Source organism: Gekko japonicus, unplaced genomic scaffold (assembly GCF_001447785.1).
Source record: "Gekko japonicus isolate JY-2015 unplaced genomic scaffold, Gekko_japonicus_V1.1 scaffold1651, whole genome shotgun sequence".
Taxonomy (NCBI): Eukaryota; Metazoa; Chordata; class Lepidosauria; order Squamata; family Gekkonidae; genus Gekko; species Gekko japonicus.
In genome coordinates this window covers 217,610-231,974 of record NW_015159760.1, presented here as the reverse complement: position 1 = coordinate 231,974, position 14,365 = coordinate 217,610, and the positions used below count along the sequence as shown (strand labels likewise).

The following is a 14,365-nucleotide window of genomic DNA, read 5'->3' as shown; positions in this document are numbered from 1 at the left end:
ACCCCTAACTCAGTGTTTCTGACTCTGCCTGCTTAACTTCTATGCTGCTAACATGTTTATAACTCTAGAAACTGAGTTACTGTTGAATGATTGTTAACTTGTTGAACAGTAAAGACCTTTATTGGGCACCAGATAAAACCTTGTAGGTGCTGAGGAAATGAGAACTTTTGGTCTGAGACAGGAGGGATGTGTATATTCTGAGCAGATGAGTGCACTCCAGTTTCATCCGCAATAGCCTGAAAAAGAGACAGAGTGCAATTTTGGTTTTATCTGTAATTCACAGTTTTAAATTGGTCTTACTTGGTACTTGAAATGGTAATAAACTATTAATATGCATTTTTTTCTTTTTTTTGTTAGTCCTTAATGGAAAGAAGAAATTGTGTAAATGACCAGTTGATTGAAGTAACAAATAAAAAATTAAAGCAGGAAGCTGAAAAACTGAAAGCAGAAATAAAGAAAAGTTCAATGGGTATGTTGTCCTTTGCCCCCAGTGGCTTTTAATGCTGTAAGGAAACTTTTTTCTGTGAGTTTAGGGGAATTAATGTTGCTTTCTGCATTATAGTAAATGTCTTAATATCTCATTCTACGCTTCACTTCAACCATTCCAGTGTAAATGTGGCTTATGCTTCTGTGACTAAAGCTAGATCACAAATGGGCAGTTCTGCTTAAAAAATAAGGTGGAAGTTTTTGTTCACTGTGACAAGGTATGTACTGTTGATAGTTTCTAACTACTTGGGATCTCTTGATGAAATAACACTGAGATAAGAGCTTCTTCCTGGATTGAGTGTGTTCGTTCTAGATCTTACAAGTCTGTGATGTTTCCAAGCTTCTACCTGGCTGAGGTAATTCTTGTAAAGAATAAGGCTGCTTATGACCTTGTGAGGCCCAGATGACTAAAATGTCATTCTTTGACTGTTCAGAAAACTATGCAGTCAGTACATGCCCAAGACAAATCTTATCTACTGTTAAATTTCAGAGACCCAAATATTGACACTGAAAGCACACAATGGGAGAGGTAGCCAAAGGTCTCCCACCAGCGTTAGGGGTTTATCCTCTGTGCACACATACACACATGCCCAGACTGCAGGGGCATAAAGAAGGCACATATGGACAACCCGGGGGGGGGGGAGAAACCCCATATCCTCAGTAGCAGAGGCATATATGTAGGTAGGTACCCAGGTGCTAGGGTCATCTCAGCTTAAGCTGAACATTGGTTGCTTCCCTCTAGCCTCCCTACAGGTTGCACCATGACTTGGTACTCCTTCCACCCATGTGGAGGGCAAGCAGTGCTTCAGTCTTTTATTAACTGGCTCTAGTATCATCCTGATTGAAAACAGGTCAACTGTTTTACTGCACAGTCCTTTTACCTCAAAGAGTCTCATGTCCATTCTACACATGTCCAATAAATCCTGCGGCTTTATTTATGCAACACAAAATGAGACAAATTAGGCAACATTAACATCATATAAAGATAGATCTAAACAGCCTCCTTCCAGCAGCATGCTTCTGTTGCACCATGCTCTCACCTGTACCTGACACTGCATCAACCTGTATCTTCATGGGTTTAAGGAAAGACATCCCCAGATGAGGAAACAGGACAGCTGCTGTCGGGTCCTATCAGTTAGTACAGTCACATGTAAGTTAGGAGGCAAGCTGATGTAAACTTAGTGGAGTAGCCATGAATATGAGATATGAAAGTGCTGGAGTCAAAATCTTGCTTATTTGATGATCTTAATGGAAGGCACTAAGCTCTGAAGCTCAGTTTCCCATATACAGTATCAGGATAACACTGGCTTGTAACAGTGAAATCTGGAAAAAGAGAAGATATATCGATATAGGCACTTGGAATACATATATATATACACACACACACACAAACATACTTGGTATATATATATATATATACACATATATACTTGGAATACATATATATATATAGGCACTTGGAATACATTATATAAGCGCTTATTAGTAATTTTAATGCCTCAGTTCATCTTCTGTAGGTTCATTTTCATGTTTATTTTATACACTAGGGCATGCACTTTTTAAAATAAAGTAATGCACCCAAGTTTTGATAGTATATTTCTGTATGCATAAGATGTTTCCAGAAAGGTGATGATATTTGGAATGAAGAGGGGGAAATCAAAAGCAGTCAATGTTCATTGGCTCTTATAAACAGATGTGGTTTGTATACATAATAAATGTAACAAGAACATTGTTTTCTTGTATCTGCTCTTTACTTTAGGAAGACTTTTTATCATGATTGGGGTGGTATGTAGTAATTTGACCTCTAATAATGAATGTATTCTATGTTCAGAATTATTTCACTAGTAGTTTTAGAAAATCTGAAAGAAAACAGAAGACATTTATTTTTAAAATGTTCCTAAGTATTGGTCAGGTTGTAACAGATATTTTAATAAAAGATTGAAGTTCATCTGAGGCAAGACAGATGGCAACCTGAGAAAGGGCCGCCTTGGTTGTGGAACTGCCTTCCCAGGGAGAGTCACGTGTTCCTCTCTGTTGTATTTGGACAGTAGGTGAAGAGCTTCTTGTTTCATTGGCTGTTCCCTTAATGGACCCACCTTCCTGTTCACGTTTTTGATAGTTTTATGTACTTTTTCAAAATTGATTTTTAATTTTTAACTGGTTCTTTGCCTTGAGACCCCAAATTGGGTAGGAAGGCAGCATAAAAAATGAAACAATAGCCCCCCCCCCCCCCGGTCTGGGCCTCCCCTCCAGTGGCCTCCGATCCAAATGGCCACCTGGGAAACAAACTGCTTCTTGTTGAAATCTGTTGAGGCACCAGTCTTTTACTGAATATTGTTTTTTAGATAGGTTTTTAGATATATTTTAACTGTCAATTTGTATTGTGGATTTTATGATGGAACCCACCCTGAGCCTCCTTGTGGTAAGGGCGGGGTACAATTAGAATTAAATAAATAAAGCTATTTGCAAAAGTTGGGAATCACTTACCATATTATAGTCCATCTTTCAATGGAAAATTGTTCATGAGACAATTTACAATTTAAAAACAAAAATAAGCCTTACCAATTTAAAAAAATGTGCAGTTAAACTGATAAAAGCACGAAGTGTTCCCTCCCTTGTCCATGAAAAGACCAGGAACTGGGGAGAGGGAAGTGTGACAACATATTCTGCAGCTCCAGTGCCACCACAGAAAAGCTCTGCTCGTGGTAGATTCCCTGTTTAACTTGCATCTTCCACCTCTACGTGCCTTGTATTTAAATTATAGGTTATGACCACTGGGGATTAACAGAATTAGTTATGGATGGTTGATGTGTATCTTGCCATGTTATTCCAAAGACCTAAGGGGCACCTCTGGCTTCAGAAGAAGGAGGGGCAGAGTGATTTCCACCAGTTTCTTGTCTTGCTGCAGAGCCATTCATCGCACTTTATGCTGTTCCTTGATGGTTTGCTGACCCACAGAACAAAACGGGAGGGGTGTCATTGGGCTGCAGCAGTACTAAGAAAGGGAAAATGTCTCACTCTGCGAGGTCCAAACCATGAATAGATTTGGTTGGATACAAGCCAATGGGTTATATTCACTCCGTTCAGCTACACATAGAGGCTTCCTCTAGAGACTCTGCTGCCAGAAAAGGGCTCTTTGGGATGGAGGAAGGCTCTGCCCTTAGATGAGTAGAGTGGTAGGATTAAAGGTAGTCTCCTTTAACTGAGTTAATAAAAATAACTGGTTTTCTGTATGATAGTGTTCTTCTGTAAGCAATAGACACCCTTTTAACAAGGTGGACTTCCTTGAGTCCCACAGTGGTTAACTACTCCTGTGGTACTTGTTTGTAAAATGCTCCTATCAGAACTTTAACAGGGCAAGATCATGGTTCAAATGGATTTAGGGTAACATTGGGATAATTGGCTGGCATAGCTGAATGCTATAGCAGAAAGTATATCATGTAGAGAAGGAAGGAAGGAAGCAGATCATACAAAACTTTAAGGTCTCTAACGTACATCTTCAGCAGAACTAAATTACATCTGTACTTGCCTTGTGTTTAAATTATAGGTTGTGACCACCTGGGGATAGGGATCTGTCATCTTGTACTCTGTAAAGTGCACTCATGTTCTATATAAATAATGAATAGGATAGCCTTATTTCCCTAAAATAAAGATACTCAGAGAGAGACTCACTAATAAAGCTTAAGGCCAAGAGTGAAAAGAAAGGAGGCCTCGTATGAGTGAGAGCATTTCTTGAGGCCAGATATTACAGTGCTTTTAAGACCAACCCAGCAACTGAGATCCCAGAAGTGCATGCACTTTTTTCACCAACCTTTACCTGTTAACAGATACCTGTAATTTCTAAATTTTCTCCAAAGGCAACCCTGTATAGAGTGAATTACAAAAGTCTTACTTGGAACTTACCAAAACATGAATTATGGCACCAACAGATGTTATTTTACTATAGTAGTCAGGAACCCTAAATACAGATATATTAGTCAATGGTTGATCAATGATCTCTCACTGGTTACTCTAAAACGTCTTGTGTTATCGAAAAATATTGTTTCAGTTGTGCACAGGTGTATTTTATGAAAGCTAGCATTGCATGTAAAATGCTAATTTATTCAGTGTATATAACCACCATTTTGTAGCATATATTATACAGTTGGTCTCGCAACTTGGTCTGTGCCAGTATTTTTGCCAGCAACTCCTTTGATATATTCAGCTTTCAATTCTTCAATAGGTATTCATACTTGAGATTTTTTTTTCTTTTTGGCTATTGTGTGATATAGGATGCCAGACTAGATGGACCACTGGTCTGATCTAGCCAGAGCTCATTTTACCTTTGCTAGTTATGAAGCAAGGATACTTCTATAGCCCTTTAAAATTCTTTGTGGTTCTGTAATACTATTATTGGATCATGAATTACATTGGCAAGTATTCTGGCACAGATAACTTTTCCCTTCCAAAACCCAAGGAATTTGCCCATCATTTCATAGTTTCAGTGCCACCTGCCAAGTATTTCTTCTCTACAATGCCCTGTCACTTCCGATGAAGTTTAATTCATACTGTGTTTAATTCATACTCTCATTCAAATACAGTAAACTATAACACATCCCCCCCAACATTCAGCAATATCACTTGACACCCCTTTCCCTGAAAAGTCACTTAGAAATGTTTGGATTATGAGAGTTTTTGAGGCTGAAGTGAGCATTTATTTGTTGTTATTTACTTCATTTCTCATCTGTCTTTCTCACTGAGACTCAAACTGGATTGTAGAAGACAATGTAAAAATGTGATACATAGATTAAAATGGATCACACGAATTAAAGAACAATGAAATAGCAACAGTATAATACATTGCATAAACGGGATCTCTCAGAGAACAGTGATCTAAAACCTGGATTTCACAGTTAGGGACACTGAAGTTTGGGGTTGTAGCAGGAGGAACTCACACTGTGCCTTTCCATCTGTGAAAATTACTGCTGGATCCAAGCTAGTGTCTGTACATCATCTCTGTATGTATTTATTGCTGTGCTTTGTTAGAATATTAAGATATCAAAGCTGTGTCTCAGACAGTGCAGAAGGAGGTGTGTGTTTGGTCTTATTCTTGGCAGCCTTGCAAAGGTTCTATATGCTTGATGTATGTGGATATTTTGATCCTTTTTCCTGAATCCACTTCTCACAAATTTCTCCAGATTCTTTGGCCCCATTTTCTAGCTCCAAGTCAAAGCTCGGTGAGATTTGTCATATGTAGGACCTTGACATTCTTCTAAACAAGGGTGAGGCCTTCTGGTACAAGAGTATTTTGGTCAAAACATAGTTATAGTGCAGTGTGTGTTTTTTCTTTGCTCACCTACAACTATCTTTAGCTACCTTCGTTATGTTTGAAGATAGGATTGTTTTTAGTTGCAACCAAGGTATTTGCCAGTCTCCATAAAACAGACAGTAGGAAGTTACTGTTGGATCAAGTTACCAAAAAAAGAATATTGCAGACTCATATACGGGCACCTTCTTTAGCTTAAAGAAATGCTGTAGAATAATGTATTTATTACATTGTTATCCTGACCTTCCTGCAAGGAACTCAAGTTGGTGTACAAGGTCCCCTCCCCTACATTATCCTTGCAACCACCTGATGAGGCATATTCAGTTGAGAGAGAGTGATTGGCTCAAGGTCATCCAGGGACTTCATAGTGGAGGGTTGGATCCCATCAAAAGATTTCCATGTGGTGGGGGAGGGAACAGTTCCCTTTTCCTGTGACAGCCTTCCACCTGCCCCCTGACATGGCTTCCAGAGATCCCTCTTCCCTTGAAGAAGCATTTTAGGGAGTATTTGGAGGAGGGGGAAGTAATTTAGATGGGATCCAACCGAGGGTGAGAGTCTGAACCTGGGTCTCCAAGATTGTAATCCAGTACTAACCATTATGCCAAACTGGGTCTCTTTAACTGTTCTTCAAATTACAGTTATTCTTACATTATTCCTTTTAAACCTTTTAAACCTTGATTTTTTAAGATACACTTCGAAACAGTATTCTGAAAGTGGGGAAAATTCCATACATTAAACCAGGCAGGCTTCAGAACATTAAATCATGTATCATACTTTTGTATTTTCCAATTTCATGCCATTTATATTTGATCTTAAACAGATATATTTTTACTTTACTGTCCCAAGTACTTTCTCCACCACAATTTTCTTCACCTCTATAACTTCCTTGCATGCCCACTTCTGTCCAATAGTCAACAAACAGATTGTCTTTTTCTCATCAGACCTTTTACTTCCTTCACATAAGCTTAACTGTCTGTCAGTATTCTATTGTTAATACCTTGCTTCTGAGCAGTTACAATGTTTGAGCATTCTGTGACATCAAAGGAGCTCACCCAATGGCAGGGACTCAAAGGTATGTGACAGGCAGCAGACAATTATCTAAAATTTATTAAGCTCTCATGATTTATTTTACTACTCTATTTTACTACTATTTTACTACTGTGCATAAGTGTTGAAGAACTGACTTGAAAGCAGAGGTTCAGGTTGCATGCATACTCTAAAAAATAATACTATTTCTGTGCTTTACAGTTCTTGGCAAGAAGACAGATGAAGTGACTGCAGTTAAGAATAGGGCTGAAAGCCTTAAAAAAGAATATGACCATCTTATACGAGAACATACAAAATTAAAGGTAGGTGGCAGAGGCAGCTGATTTGCTTGAGCAGAACTTCCTGAACTTGAGAAGACTAGCAGGGTTGTCTGGTTTTATATCCATTTTGAGTGCATGTTCTTCTAAAACCTTTAGAGAGATTTTTGGCTTGAGTGCACTGTAAAACAATATAAAACTTTGTGTGGAAGATCACAAACCACTCCTATTTGGGGTTTCAGAAGAATCATAGTTGCTGCTGGGGCTGTGTAACAGTACTAGAGAATCTTCATCTTCCGATGCAAGTATTGATTTACTTGTTCGACCTTAATGACCAGAGATGGCATAAGAAATTTCAGGATGTGAGACAGAAAATCCACATAGGGCCTTCAGCCATTATGATAAAAATGTAATAGTAAACAATTGATTATGTCCTTTAACTTTGTATCCCTAATAGTGAACCGTGGCCCCCATCTGCGGGTATCTAAATCCATGCATCAGGACCACACTGACGCTGAACAGAAAAATCTGAAATCTTAAAAAAAGAAATATATATCTTGGGCTTTAAATTCCCCCCAAAATAAAATGGTGACTGATGTTGTCTGTGCAACACACCTATGTCTTCCTCCTGTATCAAGTGGTAGCAGAAAGCCTCAGGGCTGGGAGAGGGAGCCTCAGTGGGGTTCACCAATGGTGACTGGAGAGAAGAAGCCTTTGTCTCCCCCCCACACACACACTGAACCTGGGAGTGGGAGGGGGGGATCAGATGCAAGCCCGTCTGTCAACCTGCTGAGCTGGCAATGAGGGAGTTGGGAGGGGGTACAGGTGTCTTTGCCACCACCACCCAAGCCAGCAATGAAGGAGTCGGGGGGCTCAGCAGTCAGAGCCAGCAATCTCGCCTCCTAAAGCAGTAGCCAGGGAGTTGGGGGGGGTGTCAAAGAGGGTTCGCTGCCTCCCTGCTCAGCCAGCAACAAAGGAGTTGGGGGTGGGGGGGCACATAGGAATCCTTGCTCTTCTGCCTTGCTGAGCTACCAACCAGAGAGCCAGGTGGGCAGTCCTCACCACCACCCTGCTGACCTGGCAATGAGGGAGTAGCAATTGTGGTGGTGGTGGTGGTGGTGGTTGGGAGTTGTGCTGGGCGAAAGGGATTCCCCACCACCACCAGTACCGAGGGTCCCCACTTGTAATACACCTAGCTTCCTTTCTGAGATGGGCGCTTCACCCTGCCTCACAGTATGGCTGGTTCAGTCACTGTCCTTTGTCTTTATGCTGTCCTTTCTTTTTCTAAAGTATTTGGAAACATAGCTAGTTCGGTTTGGTTGAGTCAGTGGTGTTCTGTCAGGTGAGAGAGGAGTTCAGAATTCATGGTCAGGCTTTCGTTTCAGAGTTAATTCTGACAAGATCAATCGGCTGATAAATGTTATCTTTTTTACTATTGTGCGTGATGAATAGCTTTTTTCAAATTTATTTTCACTTTATTGATTGAACAGTGCTTAGTAATGGAGAAGCACTGCAGACTTCAAAAGTGTTAGTCTAAATACATTGGCTTTTTCTAGCAACTGCCAGCAAATCGGGCTTTGAAATCTTTTGAAACAGTGCTTCTTGGCTGAAACTGTAGGAATGATTTTATATTAAGCATGGATAATACATGGAAGTTACAAGAAGTGAATTCCTCAGAGTGTTGTTTCAAACAGATTGCTGCTAGATTTCTTCATACAGTGAGTTCAAAGAATATTAAGGGAAAGCAGTAGCATTCCTTGGAAGACTTGGGTACTCTTTTCACAACCTACCCCCATAGATTAAAGTATCTGCACACACAGATACAAGTACTGACCTTGGTTGTGCAGGCATCCTTATGGCCTGTAACAGGAATTAGTAATATTGTATTTGTTGGTGCTTTAGGTGTTTGTTACATAGTATTTTATGTGTCTGTTTTCACCTTGCATTTTGAAGTTGTCTTTAGAAATATTATGGGGGGAATGTAAAGGAGAGACATTAACTTAACCACTAGCCAGTAGCTTTGGGACAGGAACGGATTTTGGCCGGTGCAGCTTGTCATGAGAAAATCAGAGAAACTGCAGTTGCTGAAATTCCCTTTTCTGTAGGAGTGTAGGAGCCTGGTCTCTTTGGCATGTAGGTAGGTTAAGCTTCTCTTTGATAAATAATGAAGGTACATTTGATAGCTGTGCAAGTTCTTGAGCCCCCTTCCCCAACAAAAGCAAGAGTCAGATGCTGAAATGTAAGATGTGGGTGTTTCAGCTAGTGAAGTCAGTTTCTTATGCACCTAGTTCATGAGAAACATGGGGGCTGTGAAGGAAAGAAATCCTCCCTCAAACTTCCTGTATGAGGCTAAAATCGTAGCCTTCCTTTATTGGCCCAGCTGGAACCTCTTGTTTCCTTTTGGATCTTATAGTTGTTGCCTGGAGGTTTGACTGCTTGTCTGCTGAAATATTTCTGATGCCACTTAGCCATATCAAGTGTCTTTGAGGACTCATGGTGGGAGGGGATATCTCACATCCTCACTCCCTCGCTGCCTTCTTGCCTTTTCTTCTTCTTTGCATCCTCTGACAGTCCCTGTAGCTACTGCCTTTTCCTTCTCTCCTTCCCACCTGCCTACATTTTCTGTTCCCCTCCCCCATATTGTTTTCCCTTGTTCCCAATACTGCTCCTCCCCCCCACCAGCGTCTCTTTCCCACCCTCTGATCTTTTACTTCTTCCATCTCTCTCCTTCCCCTTCCCCACACTGACACTGACTGAAGCTTGGAATCATGGGTGGTTTGGGCTTGCCTAGCAACCCCCAAAATGGCCACTGACATCCCACAGTGTACTTTCACGAGATCTCAGTGACATACTTTCCTTAAAGAAGTAGACATTGCTTCTGTGATTTTTGGGTTTTTCTAACTTCCAATGTTCTGTGTGTGTGTGTGTGTGTTTTATATTTCGTATTTCTCTGCAAACTTGGGGATTTCCACACTCCGTAGCCTAGTTCAGAACTAGATATGATGATATCCTTATTTGTTCAGAAGGTCCCATAATATAGTTCCATCACAATATTTAAAGACCAAGACTCTGACTTTATAGCATTTAAAGGGGGTATTAGATGGATGACTTTTTCTTAACAATTTCTCCAGGATATGCATCCATTGTTGTTCTCCTGGCATTTTTGTAGACATTAAAACTATGGTCAGAGTCAAAATACTTCAGAACTAGCTTTGCTGATTTTCTTCTCACATGCCTGTCTCTCTTCATCTTTACAGGACCATTCAGGTGAAAAACATGATAAGAAAGCCCTGTAGCTACAGAAGGAAGACATTGGGGGGGGGGGGGTCATGCATCTTTTGGCATAAGCATACATTTTCTCTGGTTCTTTCCTTACATGCTACTGCAATATAAAACAAGGCTTATTTTTTAGAGAAAAATGTACTGCTTTTACAGATGAGCTCTATAGTATAGGTTGCCAAATATATTCTGTGTTGCAATGTAAATAGTAAGTTGTCTAGCAGAAACATCCTGTAAAAGTATCTTTTTGTAATCTTGCCTGGAAGATATTTTATAGTGGAAATTTCCATTTGAAGAGGCAGTTTCTTTTCATATTTTTCACTGAAACAAAGTCAGGGGATGTCATACTATCACCTATTGCTTTTAATGTGCAAGAAGATATCTAAGTTATATCAAGCTATGAAATGGTGGTGTGTTAGTCCACCATGTCATTAAAATGCCATTACATTGGTTATTAGGAAAACAAGCATATGAATTTTATCTCTGTGTGGCAATCAGTAAAAAGCATCACAATAGACTTGAACACACTTTGCATTTCATTACATAGTTCAGTATGCTTTAAAAGTCATGTCACTGCATGGTTTGTATTTTTCTCTCCCAGTCTATAATGTTTATTTCAATCCACAATATATTATGTAGTTTATACACACACACGAACTTGTGTACATTATGTGCCATCATATATTCTTCTGTGGATTGTACTTCTGAAAAATCTTTAACTTACAAATTGCTATTTTGTGGAAGCCAATTATGTAGTACCTCATACTAGGTGTCCCCCCCAAAATCTTCATTACTTGCAGTTGAAAGCTTAACTTTGTGTGTGTGTGTTGGTTCCAGTTTTTATTCTATTGAATTGTTAATAAAAGGATTGCCTGCTTTGTCCTTCTAAATATGTAACTGATACATCTAGTTCTTACAAAGCTGGGATTAATGATCAACAAAACCAACTGCATCTACTTTGGCCAGGGGTTTCCATTCATATGATGTTTGTGTAGAAGAAAAATAATTACATCAGAAATGTTACAAAAACTATTTGTGTGAAAACTAAAGTTTGCCAACCTCTAGGAAATTGTATGAAAAAGGAACTGATGCTTTTTGTAAAAATTCATTTTTACAATGAATTTTGAATGGCTACTGAATACAGATGCCAAAAGTGCCTTGAGTATCCACAATTTTATGTTCATATTTATCTGAATTTTTTGGGAAAAGATGTACATTGTGTCACTAAATTCCAGATTTCAGATTTTTATTTTGTTCTCTTTTTTTGAAAGAATGAAAAATTGGAATTGGATGCAGCTAAAACTTAATTCAGTTGAAACCCTATAACCAAATGTCTGATTTTGTTTCCAGTGTCATGTAACAGGTAATAAACTGGTCCTGCAGGGACCTAACCTTCTCAGAACTGTGCTGCTGATCTTTTCATGTCCAGTAAAGAAGCTGACAATTCAGTGGGGGGAAAGTGAATTTTTATGTCTCAGTTGTTTGATAAGGCTTAGAAACTAACCATGCAGTCCTAATCGGTGTTACACCCATCTAAACCAATGGATTCCAGTGGGCTTAGAAGGGCGTAGCTTTGTTTAGGATTGTACTGTGAGAATAATAAACCTACAGGGTTGGATCTAGTTAGCGTGTTCACTCAATCTCAACTAATTCCCTCCCCCCTTACTACAGCACCTGTCCCCCATGGCTTTTGTCCATACATGTCCCATAAGCCCCAGTATAGCTTTTTTGATGGTCAAAGATGACTCCATATGTGCTTTTTCACCAGCAGAAAGGCTAGTTGGGTCCAGCCCACAGCCCTGAAAAATGAACATGTTAAATTATATGATGACATCATGAGAGATGATGGGGCAGCATGCCTATTGTGTTCCTTCTGATGAAAACATATCCCAGTCCTTATGTATCCCAAGAACAGTTTTTTACTCTTCGGTCCTGTGGGATGGCAACCTAATATACCTTTTGAGTTTTTTAATTCTGTATTTTTGTTGTGTAACTAAGGGCCTATAATTATTATGTTGCTTTGTTCTCAGTAACTCTTACTGGATGGATGGAGAGGGATTGCCTGAAAGGCTTGGTAGAAGTGATCCATTACAGGCTGAAGCTGGGGATCCCTTAGAATTACAGCTCATCTCCAGACTACAGAGATAAGTCCCCCTGGAGAAAGTGGATGCTTTTGAGGGTGAACTCCAATTACATTGTTCCCCAGTGTGGTCCCTTGTCCTCCCCAGGATCCATCCCCGAATCTCCAGGGGTTTCCCAACCTGGAGTTGGCAACCCTACCGGCTGCTATGCACTCATTCCCAAGGTGCAGTCATGAGGTAGACTGTAGAAATACAGAAAACCATTACCACCCTTCCATTACCCTTCAGGAAACCTCCTTTCTGGTTGCCCTACCTAAGCATTTATTTCAGAAAGCTTCTCCCACACATTCCTGAAGCCCGAATGGCCTAAAGCTAAGGTATGAGGGTAGTTCTGGATTTCAAGCAATATTGTCATAATAAAAAATGACTATGAATTAAAGCTGGTACAATGCCCTACTGTCTCTTTAAAAACAGTCACATAACTGCCATTTTTAGTTTAAGCCATTGGTACTGGAAGTACGAGTTTTTTAGGAGTCAGCACAAATGTTCTGCCTGTCCACTATTCAGCAGCCATAACAAGAATTCCATAGGGTAAAATAAGTAAATCAAGGGCTGCATCAAGAACTTGTCAGAGCCATTGCTGAAGAGATTACTCATATTTGCTTATTAAAATGGGACTCTAGCTCTGCTCCTAATTAGTAATATTTATGAGGAAACAGATCCTATCTACCCTTGACTCCAAACAGATTTATTTACAAGCTCCACTGATTTTTTGCAGCAGAATTAACTTTCCTTATTGCTAGGTGTTCTATAGTACTGGTAATACAGTTTAGTAATAAGCTAAGCTACAGGACTTAAACTGAAGAAAGCTGGGAAAACCACTTGGCCATTCAGGTTTGACCTAGATCACATCCCTGATGAATATACAGTGAAGGTGAAGAATAGGTTTAAGGGACTAGATTTGATAGAGTGCCTGAAGAACTATGGATGGAGGTTGGTGACATTGTACAGGAGGCAGCAATCACCACCATCCCAAAGAAAAAGAAATGCAAGAAAGCAAAGTGGCTGTCTGATAAGGCTTTACAAATAGCAGAGGAAAGAAGGAAAGCGAAAGGCAAAGGTGAAAAGGAAAGATTTACCCAACTGAATGCAGATTTCCAGAGAACAGCAAGGAGAGATAAGGAGGCTTTCCTGAATGAACAATGCAAAGTAATAGAGGAAAACAATAGAATGGGAGGGACTAGAGATCTCTTCAAGAAACTTGGATAAATCAAGGGAACGTTCCATGCAAAGCTGGCCATGATCTAGGACAAAAAGGTAGGGACCTAACAGAAGCAGATTAGGAAAAGATGGCAAGAATACACAGAAGAACTGTACAAAAAGGACATCAATGTCCTTGACAACCATGATGGTGTAATCACTGACCTCAAGCCAGACATCCTGGAATCCAAAGTCAAATGGGCCTTAGAAAGCACTACTAACAACAAAGCTAGTGGAGGTGATGGTATCCCAGCTGAGCTGCTCAGAAATGGGGGAATGTCTGCATTCTGCATTTTCATAGCATCAGAAAGAGAAAGATGAGTTAGTGTTGGCTAGCAACTCCCAGTTAGCATTATTTTATGCAGGGGATGGCTTATAGTTGATGTACTTAAAAAAGAAAGAAAGAAAGGCACAGTAGCAGCCAAATGTTAAGAGCATTGTTAGCATTCCCTTCTTCCCCCTTAACCCAGATAGAGATTCACCTTTTTATTACATAAATGAAGTTGATAAACTTATTTTCTAATGGGACTTTTTTGTGGGTGGCCTGACCCTCAGTTTTAACCTAGCCAAATCAAAGAATAGTTTCTGGGAAACTGACAAAACTTTGAAGAACCCAAATGAACTAAACACACTAGGACTGAGCCCTGAGC

The 14,365-nt window shown here is 39.8% G+C and overlaps 1 protein-coding gene across 4 annotated transcripts in view; it reads left to right on the top strand.

Moving 5' to 3' along the window:
* BCAP29 (B-cell receptor-associated protein 29) overlaps nucleotides 1-11,769 on the top strand; it is a 30,466-nt gene extending 18,697 nt beyond the window's left edge. For all 4 annotated transcript variants that reach the window (XM_015406020.1, XM_015406037.1, XM_015406029.1 and 1 more), the window contains exons 6-8: nucleotides 358-469; nucleotides 7,040-7,140; nucleotides 10,353-11,769. In XM_015406020.1, the coding sequence (XP_015261506.1) occupies nucleotides 358-469; nucleotides 7,040-7,140; nucleotides 10,353-10,391 (252 nt within the window). In that variant the 3' untranslated portion in view covers nucleotides 10,392-11,769. The remainder of the gene's footprint in view (nucleotides 1-357; nucleotides 470-7,039; nucleotides 7,141-10,352) is intronic.
* The last annotated feature ends 2,596 nt before the right edge of the window (nucleotides 11,770-14,365 follow it).